Source organism: Triturus cristatus, chromosome 6 (genome assembly GCF_964204655.1).
Source record: "Triturus cristatus chromosome 6, aTriCri1.1, whole genome shotgun sequence".
Taxonomy (NCBI): domain Eukaryota; kingdom Metazoa; phylum Chordata; class Amphibia; order Caudata; family Salamandridae; genus Triturus; species Triturus cristatus.
Genome location: NC_140589.1, coordinates 424,668,393 through 424,684,933, shown reverse-complemented (window position 1 = coordinate 424,684,933; position 16,541 = coordinate 424,668,393). Strand labels below are relative to the sequence as shown.

At 44.4% G+C, this 16,541-nt stretch overlaps 1 protein-coding gene across 1 annotated transcript in view; it reads right to left on the bottom strand.

Moving 5' to 3' along the window:
- AGPAT5 (1-acylglycerol-3-phosphate O-acyltransferase 5) overlaps nt 1-16,541 on the bottom strand; it is a 638,261-nt gene that overhangs the window by 479,835 nt on the left and 141,885 nt on the right. The window contains exon 2 of the mRNA XM_085610831.1: nt 12,893-12,962. Coding sequence (XP_085466957.1) covers nt 12,893-12,962 — 70 coding nt within the window. The remainder of the gene's footprint in view (nt 1-12,892; nt 12,963-16,541) is intronic.

The following is a 16,541-nucleotide window of genomic DNA, read 5'->3' as shown; positions in this document are numbered from 1 at the left end:
AATCTTTTCATTATTCTCAAACTCTTCATGGTCCCTAGATGTTCTGTTTTTCCACATGAGTACAATAGCTCTACCGTCATTTACATGTGTCAATAAAAGGAAAGAAAAAGAAGAGAAAGAGGTCATCGTAAAAAAGAGAAAGGGATAGAAAGAAGAAGTTAATTAAAGAGGTGTTGCTGTGAGAAAGGGGATATAGGGTAGAGGAGACAAGAAGAAAAAGAAAGATGGGCTAGGAACAAGCAAAGGTGGCAAAAGGAACAAAGAACAAGGATAAGGGGAAGAGGGAGATACAAAGGTAGATAAAAAAAGCACTAAACAGGGTAGGAATTGGGTACCTAGCCTGAGGTGACCATGGAAAATGAGGTGAGGAGGTAAGAGAGGAGCCAGGGAAAGGAAAAAGATGGAAGAAAGAAACAGAGGGTAAACTATAATAAGAACATAGAAGTAGCAAAAGGGAGGGTAAATAAATATAAGAACTAAGAAAAATAATGGGAGAGGAGTTGGCTTAACGGCTAGGGCGGTCGACCTCGAATCTGGCGAACCGGGTTAGAGTCTCGGCAACGGCGCTGAACATCCTGTGTTCTGGGCAAATCACGTAATCTCTCCGTGCTTAAGAAAAATGAATGTGTCCTCATGTAACGCAACTAGTACTCATGTAAAGCGCTCTGCTACCCGATACCTTCGGGTCAAGTTCGTGCTATATAAAATTCTGCAAAAAAGAAAAGGATAGAGCAGAAGAAAGAGATTAAAATCAAATGGGAAAAGAAAGGCACGTAGAGTGGGAAGAACTGGAGGACATTCTAGTATCAGCCCATGAACCCTGGTCTGTGACCAGAGCGACTGTGTACTGATTTTACCACTGATATTAAAGCGGCTGACGTTGGGGAAAAATAATCATAAATTACAGCCAACATGTTTCGACTCTTTTTGAAACAAGTCACATCCATGAGATGCTCTGGGCTGAGAACAACAATGATGGACAACCTTGCTGGTCAATGACAAAAGTAGCTGATCCACAGTAGCCTATGATTAACATTATTCTCCCACTTGCACTCCTCTTTCTCCTACTTAGACTAATATACCTTACTATTTCCTGCCAGCAACTGCATGGGGGAAGAGGGGTGTGAAGAGGGGCTTACATTCGTCCCTGAGATTACTGAACCACTCTCCGGTTTAACTTACATATAGGGCTGGTCCCCTGTTGAAGTACAGAGGATGACATTTCAATGCCTGGTGGCTCAAAGAAGACAGACTCAGGGAAGAGATGGAGTACTATTTTCACATTAATATTAATTTGATGGAAAAGGGAATCAATATTTGGGAAGCCTTCGAGACAGAAATCTGGGGCCATATAAAGGCTCTACTAGTGGGGGCAAAACTGTAAGAGAGTAGGACTATCACCAAATTCGGACACAAAATTCAAGATCTTGAATGCAGAGCTGTGTGCTTATGAGAAGACCAGGTGCTTCAGTTGCTGAACACCATAATAGAGAAACATCAACAACTTTGACTAAGGAAGGCAAGAAGGACAAGTAACTTACCTTTGGTAACGCTTAAGCTGGTGGAGACAGGACCTAGCTGCAGATTCCTTATCTTAGATGCCTCCACAGGCCCCAGACTGGATTGAGAATTTTCCCAGCAGCTACCTCTGCTTGTCGGTAGAGGGCATCAAGCAACTCCACAGTGATGTCATCTCCCAAATGTGATGTCAGAGTTCATATAAGCCCCCCCCCCACCCCCACCCCAAAGGTGCTGACTTAAGTTTTTTTTGTGTGACTATTTTCGCTACAACAGTGCTGAGTCACTTAGAGAAACAGTCTCTGGAAACAGAGTGCCTGAAAAGGACAAACCTGTATCTACAAGTACAGAATATACGACCAGTAGTAGTATGCAACAAGCATTTGCATTGCAATAGGTCTCGCATTGACGCGAGTTTAAGCTACTGGCATTGTAAATGACAATGCCTTTTATTTACGTTTCAAAAACAAAAACAAAAATAAAAGGCATTGTTATTTGCAATGTCAATAGCTCAAACTCGCGTAAATGCGAGAACTATTGCATTGCAAATGCTTATTTCATTCAGTATCCAGCTTGATTTTTTTCCACAGCAGACTGGGAAGTCTCACACTGGTATGTCATTTGCAGGTTTTAAATTGGTACTCCCTTGCCCTCTTAAAACAAGAAAAATAAACTATCTGTAAGAATTACATTCCTGGCTTGAAAGACTCGAATTAAATAATGGTCTGCTGATTGGATTATTGGATGGGGAGGCTCTGCGTGATTGGTTGGATCCGAGAGTGCCTGAAGTTTGATTAATTTGCCGATGCCAGTGCAGCAGAAAGTGCTTTAGAGAGGGGGTTACACTGGGCAAAGCTTCACAAACTCGCCTACACCTCCCGTCTTTGCAGACATTTACCACAAGCCATGTACCATGTCAACGCCTTTTTAAGTCCTTTGCCCTGAAATACAGGCGTACCTTAGGAGAAAAAAAACAAAACACAAATGTTACCACTCCACTGACAGTTTTATATATTTAATGAACGAGTTTGTCTGCAAGTTCTGACACCCCGTATCTGATATACTGACGGATCACAGCCCCGCTGGCTTTGTACTTCAGGGTGATCTGATTACAGATCTTTACGAGCGGATACGGAGCAAAATTAGATGGTTTTGTCAGGGCAATTGAGCGTGCTTCTGAGAAACAATTACTTTGTGTGGAAGACGACACTGATTAACAAGCGCTGCGAGCGGTGAATTTCAGCAACGGGCGAGGCAGGGACACCGGTCTCTGCTGGCAGCTCTTCAGCCTTATAGCGAGGGCATGGGAGACTACCTGCACAGCCCTCCGTTCCTCTCCACGTGGCTCCGCTGTGATGCAAGTATAAGCTGGAGCCCCTGATTGATTGAAATGGCGGGGGGCGGGAGAGTGGTGGGGTGGAGGAGCAGGGTAAATAAATACAAGAATGAAAGCAGAACCAGCGCGGCGCTCATGAAAGAGATCTGCACTGATAAAAATGCCTCATACAGCAGCACAACCCCCCTCTGTGACCGAGGGGGAGTGAAAGCAGAGACAGTGGGGGGGAGGAGTGTAGGAATCACACAGCAAAAACTAGCCAGCGTGCTCAAAAGTCTCCAATTACAAAGGAAGGCTACAGCGTGAAAAACAGATGGCACACTGCACTTCAATTAAAAGAAGTGCAAGCAGAGCAAACTAACAATGTAGTTAGGCGCCGCTGTATCGGGGCTACACGAAAGTTAGCAAATGACCAACAGCCAACAGAAAGGGAGATAACAACAACACTACCACAAGTAAACCAATAGCAAGTGGAAAAACAGATTACATTAAGTGTAAGCCAACATAGAGATTACTTTATATCTCGCTGAGACAGCGCATGCATGCGCTGCCAAGGCGAGACCTAAAAAGGGGGTCTTGGAGACAACAGGGCCCTCAGTTCGCAGAGCGGGGAGGATGAGTGGGTCGATAAGGAATCTGCAGCTAGATCCTGTCTCCACCAGAAAAGGCATTACCGAAGGTAAGTAAACTTTCCATCTGATCGAGACATATAGCTGGATTCTTTATCTTAAAATCAGATACCCAAGCAATACCATTCTTGGAAGAGGGCTGCAAACTGACCTCACCAAAGTTCCCCAAATAGGAGAAGCCGGTCCAAAAGATAGAAAGGGACCAGACTATCTGAAAATGATAGGTGAAGCAAGAGATGACTGATCTCTTAGAAGCCCATAGGGAGTAGAAAGCCATAAGACTGTAAGAACACAGTATAGAACCACTAAAGAGGCAGTCACAAAAGAGAATTCAACCGAAGATCGTGGAATGCAAAGGGACCAAGGACAATAGTCCAGACTCAAACCCAAATGGAAGGAGCATACACAGAGTGCTCAGCTGCAGCAACACATGCAATGGATAAAAGTAATCCACCAACCGTCGAAGAAACTATTCCGAGAGACCGATTTCGAAAAAATAAACCTCCAATGCCAGAATGATAGAGAAAACAGAAAGAGAAGAATGAATGCTGAAGAGCATCGCTAGGAAACAACAAGCACAGTGAAGAAAACCAGTCTTACATTGAGAACCTTGAAGGTATACAAGACATCCTATGAAAAAAACGGACATGCTCACTGAAGAGAAGGAAGGAAACAGACAAGTGCAAGCAAGAATGCTGAACAGGTCATCAAGAAGGGTGTAGGTAAAATGCAGTGATGTACACCGTATAAAAGGACTGACTGACTGACACAACCACACACAACTACAACCACACACAACTACAACCACACACACACACCCACACACAACTACACCCACACACAACTACACCCACACACACTCACACACCCCCACACACACCCCCACACACACCCCCACACACACACACCCACACACACACACCCACACACACACACCCACACACACCCACACACACACACACTAAAAGACATCTACAAGAGATGGGTATATACATGCAGATACATATACATCCAAAGATAAATGTATACAAGGATAAATATGCATAGAAAAAAACATAGAAATTCCCGTAGAGACACAAGTCATACAGAGTAGCAAACGTATATGCACTCCACTGAAGGTAACTCATGTCCTTCGTCAGTGAGCAGGAGGACGCGGAGTGGAGGAACGAAGGTTACTCCATGAACAGAGATAATCAAAGGGGGACAGAGATGATACATCCTACCGTTGTAAAAAAGTTTTGACAGTAACTGAGGTGGAGAAAGAAAGATAAGGCTGGAAAACATCAACACAATGCCACTTAAGAGTAGGAAGTGGAGAGCGTACTGTCCACTACAGGAAAACAAGGGCAACCGTCCAAGAACGAATGCCACCGGCTGAGGAAAGGTGCCAGCAGGTGATAACAGGTGAAACAAAGAATAAACAGCAGGTGTGAGTCCTCCATGAGGAAGAAGGAGGAGACGGCTGGCCAGGGTGAAACAAAAGAGCTGGCAGAGACTAAAGGCCACACATAGTTGATGTACACAATCACACATTGTCCAACTCATGGATGCTTGAGAAACAGGTCGGAAACCTTTCCTACGCTCCATGGAAACTCGAGAAACGGGTAATAAAATAAAGTAAAGCTCTAGACAAAAACTGAGAGTACAGAGTACAAGGGGAACAACCCCCAGGAAGGGAAAGAAAGCCCCCAACATTTGAGGACCGTGCATAAGCCGCAGACATACATAGTCTGACAGAAGATAGGATATGCCCAAAGAGAAAGAAATGAAACACCCCAACCAAAAAAGGGGGGATGGAACCTCTCCAAGAGGGAGGGAGAAAATGGAGAAAGTAGTCTACCAGATAGAAAAACTACGCCACAAAAGGCAGGAGTGACATACAGAGCTCTGAGGAACAACACAGTATCTCTACCTACGAAGAGAAAGGAAGATTCAGGAAAGAAACAAAATCTATCCTGCTGTGAAAGAAAGATACCAAGACATGGATCCAACAACCAAGGGACCTGGGTCCCATGGGAATAGAACTGAAAAGAATAGCAGATACAACAGCTTTTACAGGGGTGCAATGGCAGATATGTATAAAAACTGCCCCTGTGGGCCTTAGGGAGGTTGTCGCCGGCCACCCCGACATAAAATACTGGATGAAAGACATGGCTGAATGTTGAGGAGAGTCACAGGCTTAAAACAAGCACAGACAATAAACTTTCAGACGACTTGCAGGCTTGGCCGGCAATGTTCACCCACTTAGAGTCCCCAGACGCGCTGCCACCGTAGATATAAACGTCTTTATGGGTTGCTGAGACTGCATGATAGCACTGAGGCGAGGCGGATGATGTGAGTGAAGGGGACCTAGGGTGATACCATTGTTTAAGGCTGCCAACTCCTCACGATGAACAGAATTGAGTATATGGTGCATGATTATAAACTATGATGCGCAAGAGCCGGGGGGAGGGAGGTTATGGTTACAGTTAATAGTTTAATTGTATTATGAGTTACTCACATGGAAGCAATGTAATGTTGTTTATGGAAAATGCCATAAAAATGTATATCAGAATAAAACAACGATTCGATATTACCTAGAACATCCTCAGATGGCTCAGCTGCTGCCAGGTCATTATCTTCCATCCATCTTGAAGTCAAAGACTTAAGGATGAAAAAGTTGTATTTGTCCTTTGGAGTTTGCAGTTAACTGTGTTTGGGTGGCATTGCGGCTAAGTTTCAAGGACTGGATACTTTGAAGATCTATCTTAGTATCTTTTTTGATTTCCCAAGGAAAAGGTGACTCCTTTTAGTAGCTACAGTGCCACCCCGCACCTAATACTCAAATGAAAGGTATCAAGTGTCCCAGTTAACAGTGTCCAAGTTAGAAGGAAAAGGCCACAAAGGGCAGGAAAAAGCCCCCACTGCAATCTTGGTATAGTAGCTGATCAAAGATGAAGAATTAATGAAGTTGTTGGCAATCAAGGAACTAAAAAATCCAGGCAGGAGACCAGCTATAAGTAGAGAAAAGAAAAAAAAAATCGGGTACAAAATGGTAATAAGTAGACAATGAACCTGAAGAAAAATAGGTAATTAAATGCATTGCGACACAACCATCTCTTAACAGTGCCTTCTTACATATTATCTAAAAAATGAATTACATCTGAGGAAAAAGATAAGCTCCATTTCGGATAAGGAACTTCATACAACAATCAATGGAAGAGCCACCATCTTGGGAAGGATCATAAAAAAGACGTGTCATATCTACAACTTTTTGGAGAACAGGCATCTAGCAGTAGTGGCTGTTACCCAATCAGGTAGGAAGGAACACCTAAAGGGTAAAAACAGATGCAAAGAACATCAAACTGCTAAGGATTAACAGCAGCAGGGACACAATAAAGTAGAAAAAGAGCTTGCACAAGAAAATGGTAAGAGTCTGCCTGCCTGTGGTACATCATTACCCATAAGGACATACGGAGATGAGAAAAGATATAGTCTAAGTCCCTATAGGGGATACTAGGTTTATTAGTAGCTCACAAGATGCTCCTAAGGCATACAAAGTAAGGTTCCTGAAAAACAGGGAAGCCGCCTATAATGCATCCGCACAACATAACAGAATATCCGATATAGAGTAAGCACTCAGTAGAACAAAAATCACTCGACAAAAAAAAGCTGTAGAACAGGCCCCCACAAGGCCACAAAGTAAGGTAATTTCCATAGGGCTGGAAACTATATCGATCACTGACAGAATAATTAGAAGAAAAGCACCTGCAGAAAGCAGGAACACCACACTGGACCCAAGATGGAAGAGAAGCACTCCACCCTATGAAGGCCGATTAGAGATGGAACAAGGGAAAACAATTTGTCCCGACAACCATATACAACAACAGAGTTAAGACTCTGCACAATCATGACTATCTCTGAACCGGTGTAAAGGTGAGTTGGCATGCACACTAAAAGGGAAGCGCCATCAAGCAAAGCAGTTTGCACAGCCTCGGAAAACCAGGGAGTATGCAACCATGCACACCAATGTAGGGCTCTGGAAGAGGCCATACCCGGCCAACAGAATCTGTGGTATCCATACCACAGCAGATGCGAAGTGTGGCAGCTTTTTGCCCATCTCGAACCAACGGAACAAGAGCATTACGGGCTTCCTCCGGAAGGGAGGGCAAGAGGCACCCCACTGTGTCCTATAAGGTGTAGAAGAAGTAGGCGAGGACACAAGAAGTGTTCAGAGATCACAAGGCAGAGCTATAAGAAGAGAAAATACACCTACCATAACCATCAAATTTCCTGGCCTCTCGTTCCGGAGAGACACGCGGGATAAAATCAATATTTTGGGTGGCTAAAGCAGCCTGTACCAAAAAGCTCTGATTAGGTGGATGTCTAAGGAGACAGGATGGATCCTCCAAGCCGCGCAATCCCTGTGAGAAATAGAGTAATCCACAGGGAGACCGTTTCCAGGTTTAGCACAAGCACCCAACAGGATATCGGAAAGACAATCACTATGAAGAAGGTCAGGTTCTACGTTACACTGGTCAGGATGTAGAACGCCAAGTATAGGGTTTCTTGACAATTCCACAGAAGGAAGTTGTCAATCCAGTACAACCAAAACTCGATTGAGCATGACCACCAGAGTGGAACTCTCCTCCATAGCCGAACCAGGAGGAGACAAGAGGCTGGGGAAGATTCTAAGCCACTGGAGTCACCCAAGTCAAGTAACCAGCTAGACTGCACAGGGGGTGGAACTGTGTCCAAAATGGCATGGGTACACAACACACCTTCCGTAGTACTTCCACAACCATGGTCCTCAGAAGGAAAAAATGGACGAGGGCTGTCTGAGACAGACGGCTCCATCGGTGCCGCATCTGATTCCCTAACCAAAGCTGGTCGACACAGAGGGAGAGGCCTCGACGTCAGAAGAAGCATCAATCAGCATCAATAGCACCACCATTGGAGCCGGCAGGCAAGAGCCCAAAGCCAAAATCGGAGTCAGCAGACCAGAAGCAGGAGCAGAGTGTGGTAGCATCAATGGGCTGTGCACCGGCATCGCTAAAGTGTTAGAAACAGGAAGTCGACCTGAAGCCGAGTGACAACCCGTCGAATGGGCAATCAAGGACGCTCCAGAGATTGAGAATATGGTTTCACATGGGTCAAAGACACCTCGGCCACAGGGTAGGTGGGGAGACGCAGGGTGGACTCAAGCCCCAACAGAACGAGGACCAACAGTAGGCAACGCAACTTCGACTGGCAAGGCTGAGAATTACCTCTGGACATTGAAGGAGAATGATGTCCAAGGGAACGACTCCTACAGCAGACATGAGGTTGGTCCGTGGAGCACATAAGGTACGAGGGACCAAGGATGACGAGAAGACTTTGATGACTGTGACATCCATGCCGCAAGGAGCTTCATGCGTCGTTCACTTCGTGCCTTCAGTTGGAGCTGGCGACAAGAGTCGCATACATTAGAGTCATAGTGCTCATCCAGACACCACATGCAAACAGAGAGAAGGTCCGTGGCGAACATTTGCCGTCCATAGGACTCACAAGGCTTGAACACAGAGAACATTGAAAAGGGTAGAAAAAGGGCACACTGCTCTGTCGCCAAAAAAAAACAGCCGGGTTAACTGCAGTGCAAATCTGTGTTGCTAGAACGGAAAGAAGGAACTGATGCCATCACAGAGGGGGAGGGCTTATATTGATTCTGTTCACATCTCATTCAGGAGACAAAGTCGCTGCGGAGTAGCTCGATGCCCTCTGTGGCTAGATGTCCCTTTCAGATTATATTGGCTAGCCACACACAATCGGATTTACGAATGGGCTGACAAATCAGGCAGACTGCTATATAGGCTGGCGAAAAAACAAGACCCTGCCCTTTGTGTAATCTGAATTGAACGTTTTTTCACAAAATGTAATGTCTTCTTTGCTTGCAAAGGCAGGCGTCCCCAGAATTCAGACTGGTGAGGAGGCGATAGCATTTTCAAGGTTTTCTACTTTGGATACCATGTGCGTCAACAAGGAAATAACACATCCCTCAAACTGTTTACACCTACAGTCTTTCAACAAGCAGCTTTGCATCACCTTCTCCATAGATATACCAGATGTTCCAGTGTACCCACATCTTCCTCTACTTTAGCAATGTGCATCTTTATCCTCTCACTATCTCCTCCAACACCACTTACACATTGGTCTATTTATTCTCAATAAGCTCTGCAATGCCCTGCATAAGCTGGTTCACGAAGACCAGTGTGGGTTCCTACCTCGTAGGAAGACTCTGCAACTTATTGAGATTGTCCTTGGTTGTGCATGCACAGAGCATGGCAGAGAACCAGTGTTCATTAGCACTACTGGACACAGAACAAGCGTTTGACTCCCTGTCATGGAAATTTCCTTGAAAGGTCTTACAGAAAGTGGGTATATGAGAGACATACATCAGGTGGGTGTGGTTACTCTGTGGGGACCCTGTTGGGAGGGTGGGGGGGGAATGGTGTTGTTGCACTTTACCCCACACAGAGGGCCAAGACAGGGCTGCCCCTGTCACCCCCGCTCTTCGCTTTAGCGATGGAGCAACTGGCATGCAGATTACACCAGACGCTGCAAGGCTGGGGGATGCAGATAGGAGAGAATACCCATGTGGTCTCCTTATACGTGGATGACGAGTTACTCTATTTACACCACACGATATACTCAGTTTCAATAACGTTGGCGGTCCTTGATGAGTTTGGTGAAGTATCCAGGTTACATGTTAGTAGATCCAAATAAAAGTTGCTCCCAATGGGGCAGCTGTTTTGTATATGAGAACAGGACCTGATGCGATTAGATCTCCTGTGGGAAATGAAGGTGGCCAGATATCTCAGAATAAGACTTACTCATGGCGTGGCTGAGTTTGAGGCCACAAATATAGACAGACTGTTGGAGGGACTGAAACCTGTAGTGAAATTCTGTAACACTCGCCATGTCTCCTTGATGGGGAAGCTTAAGCTGGTAAAAATGATAATGATGCCTGTATGTGTTTCAGAGAACCATGTATGAGCTCTGCAAAACATTTTTATGCAGCTAGATATATTGGTCGTTGAACGTTTGTGGGCCTTAGGGAGGTTGTCCCCGGCCACCCCGACATAAAATACTGGATGAAACTCATGACTGAATGGGTGAATGTTGAGGAGAGTCACAGGCTTAAAACAAGCACAGACAATAAACTTTCAGACGACTTGCAGGCTTGGCCGGCAATGTTCACCCACTTAGAGTCCCCAGACGCGCTGCCACCGTAGATATAAACGTCTTTATGGGTTGCTGAGACTGCATGATAGCACTGAAACGAGGCGGATGATGTGAGTGAAGGGGACCTAGGGTGATACCATTGTTTAAGGCTGCCAACTCCTCACGATGAACAGAATTGAGTATATGGTGCATGATTATAAACTATGATGTGCAAGAGCCGGGGGGAGGGAGGTTATGGTTACAGTTAATAGTTTAATTGTATTATGAGTTACTCACATGGAAGCAATGTAATGTTGTTTATGGAAAATGCCATAAAAATGTATATCAGAATAAAACAACGATTCGATATTACCTAGAACATCCTCAGATGGCTCAGCTGCTGCCAGGTCATTATCTTCCATCCATCTTGAAGTCAAAGACTTAAGGATGAAAAAGTTGTATTTGTCCTTTGGAGTTTGCAGTTAACTGTGTTTGGGTGGCATTGCGGCTAAGTTTCAAGGACTGGATACGTTGAAGATCTATCTTAGTATCTTTTTTGATTTCCCAAGGAAAAGGTGACTCCTTTTAGTAGCTACAGTGCCACCCCGCACCTAATACTCAAATGAAAGGTATCAAGTGTCCCAGTTAACAGTGTCCAAGTTAGAAGGAAAAGGCCACAAAGGGCAGGAAAAAGCCCCCACTGCAATCTTGGTATAGTAGCTGATCAAAGATGAAGAATTAATGAAGTTGTTGGCAATCAAGGAACTAACAAAATGGTAATAAGTAGACAATGAACCTGAAGAAAAATAGGTAATTAAATGCATTGCGACACAACCATCTCTTAACAGTGCCTTCTTACATATGATCTAAAAAATGAATTACATCTGAGGAAAAAGATAAGCTCCATTTCGGATAAGGAACTTCATACAACAATCAATGGAAGAGCCACCATCTTGGGAAGGATCATAAAAAAGACGTGTCATATCTACAACTTTTTGGAGAACAGGCATCTAGCAGCAAAGAGAAGAACTCCACGTTTGACATCTTTCTTTCTCTGCAGGCTTCCATACACCAACCAATGCTCTTCAAGGTCGGCACTACATGCTTTCCTGGGTGGTCTGAGTGGCACACAGAGAGATGTGTTCCTGTGCACTAAACTCAGACACCAAAGACATGCTAAATCGCCAAGATCTGAGCTCTAACACTCGACATAACTGCCCACCGGTCAGGCAGGTAAATTCCTGGTAGAGACAGAATGCTAAGCAATACAAATACCAACAGGGAAATAAAAGTACCAGTGATGTCCGTCTAGTTGACACCACATGCCCCTGCCTCCTCCCAAAACTCCATAAATATCTGTCATCTCCTAAGACCAGTGCAAAGGCACCGTACATCAATGCACGAGCCCAACCAGGTGCACTCTCCACCTCTGCAACACTTGTTTCAGTTCCTGGGGTTCTCCTCCAGTCCCAGTAATCCCAGTGGTATCAGTATGCGGCGTCTTTCATTTAGTAACAGGTCTCTCTGTCTGGCTGTGTAAGCATGTGCAGATTGATAGCGTTATGTAAAATACTCAAAAGATATTCATCAGGTACTGTCGTTGCCTAGCAAAGAAGCTCACTTTAAATTGTTAATATACATTTCTGTTAGCAGGCCTCAAAGAAACGATGATCATCATCCCTCAAATTACATGCTGAACAATCAACAGACATCATGCTAATAAAACGGATGAGGAAGAAAACACTTGCGTAGCTTTTGAAAACTTTTCATAATATATTCGTACTTCCATTCGTGATCTATCATAACGCTTTTCCATGTCCAGATTTGTCACAAATATGTACAACATATTTTACAATTTAAAAGCTTTAAGATCATTAAAGACTGTTGTCACTTTGGCCCCGGGGTCGGTACTGCGACATAACCGTATCATCTCTTTTTCATGTTGGTGGTGGATAAGAATTTAGGGCATCTGATGACAGCCATGCTTGGGTTTGAGTTTCTTACATTATAAGAAAATAAAGATGTTCTTAGTTAGGTGAAATCCTTGACAGGACAAAATGGTCTTGGAGCTTACTGTGTTCATTGGTATTTACGGAATACTTGTGAAAATTATCAGATTAATTTTCAAAAAAAAATCTATCAACTAAAAATGGTGTGATAAATGTAACAATAACAGGGGAATCTGATTCAGAAATGATCAGTATGCGAATAAATATACTGGAAAACTAACCTGTGCTCTGGTGGTTTGACAAATAGACCACATTTTCTTTGTGTTTTGGCAGATCTCCGTAAATGACAACCTTAAAGAGAAGGGAAAAAGAGCATTGGTTGTTGTTTAGATTGGAAAAACTAAAATGCACCGAAAACGCAAGAAACAATAGGAGCAACTGGAAGCATAAGCAATATGAATCGCCCAAAATAACGGACACCACACATGTAACTCAATAGCAGAAAAGGCCACTTTATTGGACGAGGTAACTCATATTACTTCAGGCAACTTAATTTCCTAGAACAATTTCACAATTTGGGCCAAAACCATTTTATTATCACTATGCCTAACAAACTGTACATTTTCCAAGCAAAACCAATGTTTACTTTTGCATTTCCATATTTTGTTTTCAATCCTTTTTCTTCCCTTTTCTTTAACGACTTACCAATAACGAGGGTTGGGTAAAATCCGCTCCAAATTTACCCTCCCCCATCTTGCCTACGTGCCTGAGCGAGTACCTGTCCAACTGTGGCGAGACACACCTCCCCAAATCCAACCCGCATGGTCCCCTCATCTATCTATCTATCTATCTATCTATCTATCTATCTATCTATATATATATATATATATATATATATATATTTTTTTTGGGTGGGAGAAAACAAACTTCCCCCACCCAACTGCTTCTAAAAGCGTTGCGCCACTCCACGCTCGCGCCCGTGACCTCCTTATATAACCTACGCATCGCGCTGCACGCTACGCCTACGCCGCCTACCTCTCTCTGTGGCCGTACCATTTGGGCGAATGACCCCGGGGGGGAGACCGCTCCGCTCTGCTCCCCCCGAGGCCCCCAATGGAAACTTCCTTCTCGACACACAGAATTGTACATAGAGAAAAAATAGGTCACACTACACATTAAAGCGTTATTTGATTCACTAACCCATAAGTCATACAGCAAACTGCATGTGGAAGGCACACAACCGCACTGCACTTGTGCACAAGCAATAATACAATACTCTATTGATATGGCGAGATATTTAAGTAGCAAAGTGAAAGCATCATGCAGTAAACGATTGCCATTCGAATAGAGATGCAAAGCGATGTTAATGCGATATGGTTATTTATTTCAAAAAGGAAAGGCCGTCGCCTTCCTTTTCTTAACTGAAAGGCCGGCTAGGAAATCTGTAGTAAGGAGGTCCACGCAGGAAGGTTGTAATTAAAGAGAATTTATTCAAACAGGTAACATGTTGAATAGTTCAGAACAACAAGCAATTGAGTTGTGAAGGAGAGCCCACCAGGATCAGCCAGTCTGCTGCTCAGCCCATGCTCAACTGTCACTTCACCTCTCTGTGTCCCAACATTCCGAGGTATATCACGATTCCAACGTTCTATTGAGCACAGAGCACAGGCACTGGCTGAGCAGGAGGTGTAAAATACATTACAAATGCAGGATACTACATATCCCTTTTCCTTCCCTCAGAATTACAAATACAATATATGATAAAATATAACGAGAGTGAGCAAAGGACAGACAGCAAGGAAGGAACAACGGAGTGACGGAGTGAACGTCAAGGAAAAGAGCAAGCAAGGCAGAGCGAGGAGATAGATGGGAGAAGACAAGGAGGTGAAGATAAAGAGTAAGTATGCAAATAGAAAAAACCCGTTCTCTAAAACAATGAAATAGAAAGAAGGAGACAGTGAGACAAAAGAGAAGAAATAAGAAATAGAGAGAGACAGACATACCAAAGACAACCCCTACGCACACCCACTGGCCAGGCAGGCAAGCAAGGAAAGAAGGACAAGAGACGACGGGAACAGAACGGAAGACATACCCAAACACAAGAGGAAGAGAAGGAACACACGCCTCCTGAGCATAGGAGAACGAGAAGAACAATGATGAAAAGGAAGGGCAAAAGACTCAGGAAGAATAACAGCGAATGTGTATGGTACAATTCAAATAAGGTATGAGTGTAACTTTGCGTATTTAAAACAGCAATGTAACATCATAGAAAATTACACAGAAAGTAAATAACAGACAATGGGACTAATACCCATGACCGTCCTCTACCCCAATACAAAAGGGTGAGGAGCACTGTGAATGGGGAAAAAACGCATGACATAGCAGCCCGTGTAAAGTCAACCCCCATGTAGAGGAAAACAGTAGTGCCACGTAGAGCTGGGACTAAAACCCATAAGACGCCCTGTGTGAGGGTGACTGCGTAAATGTAAATGGGACAGTGACCCATGAAACGGTGCCCTGTGAAAGGGTACTTGTGTAAATGGGACTGTGACCCCTGGAACAGTAACCTGTATAAGGGTGAAAACCGTAAGTATCCCGAGTAGGAAAGTGTAAGATCAAATGGGGATAAAACCCAATGCCATCCCAAATGATGAGAAAAGTTGCATGTAAAGTGTGGTCATTCGAAATAAAACAAGAGGTCAAGAAGGTGTAAAACATGTCATGACCATAACATATTAAGGGAAAAGATGCCTCCGATAAAACCGGTGGAGTGAGGGGGGATGAACTGTTCCTTGGGCAAGATGCTACGCAGAGAAAGTCAGGTGTAGACAATGTCCAGTAGCAGAGTCGTGCACTGGCATGTGGAGCGCAGTGTGTCGTAACCCTCATGCCCTGCCAGCTGAAATAAGAGTTTCAAAAGGGCATGTGGGCTCGAAGACCATGGACAAAATGTACATACCGACTTCAACACTCGACCGTGAAAGAGGCAATTACTTGGTACTGGGATGTGCCAGAATTCCCATGCTGACGTGGATTACCCAAACTAGAACGGAAGTCCCAAGCCACACTTCTACGAAAGCCCCCGGAAGCGGTAGGAATCGCCAATACTGTAATCCTGATCAGCAATGCACTTGGATCCCACGACGACTTCAGACGGCATCAAGTGTGCATGGATGGCACACGACAGGAACCACCATAGTCAAGCGCTTGGATGGTGAACAAAAGATGGTGGCACGCACGGTACGCCGCGCCAGATTGCTCGCGGAGCACTGGTGCGCCAAAAAGTGACATCAAATAAGTTCTTATGGCATGAGGAGTCGTGTCGTCATGGAGCATCCATGAGTAGATTCGCACGGTACCAACAGTGAGGTAAGAAGCGTAAGCTCCCCTCACAGGTTGAATACGGTACGCAACTGCCAAACTGTGATCTAACACAAGGAATGGTTAAACGGACATGACAGCAAGATGTCTGGTGAGAGAAACTGAGAAGTGTAAATAAATGACTCACCGTTACAGTCCCCTCACTTGTCGACACAGACACATAATAGGCAGGCATAAAAACGGCACGAATAAAAGCTGACTCAACAGCAAAGTCCCGCACCAGTAAAAGTACCACATAGTAGGCTGAAGCAAAACGAAACTTGGCATACAGATGTGGTAGGATAGTCCCTTGGTCATCAAAACGTTGAGCACACAACAGAAAGGAAAACATGAAGAGATTTGTCTTGACAAAACACTGCAACCAAAGTGATACCATAACCCGGGAGGTGGTGAGGATCACACAGCGTAGGCAGCAACATGACTCCATTATATGCCACATTGTAGTTGTATTACTCAGGGTCGTTGGAAAGTGTATTTGGGAATGCACCAGTGGGACTGAGATGAATTTTCTGTCTGTAAAGTTGATGTGCTGGAAGATACAAGCAGTGG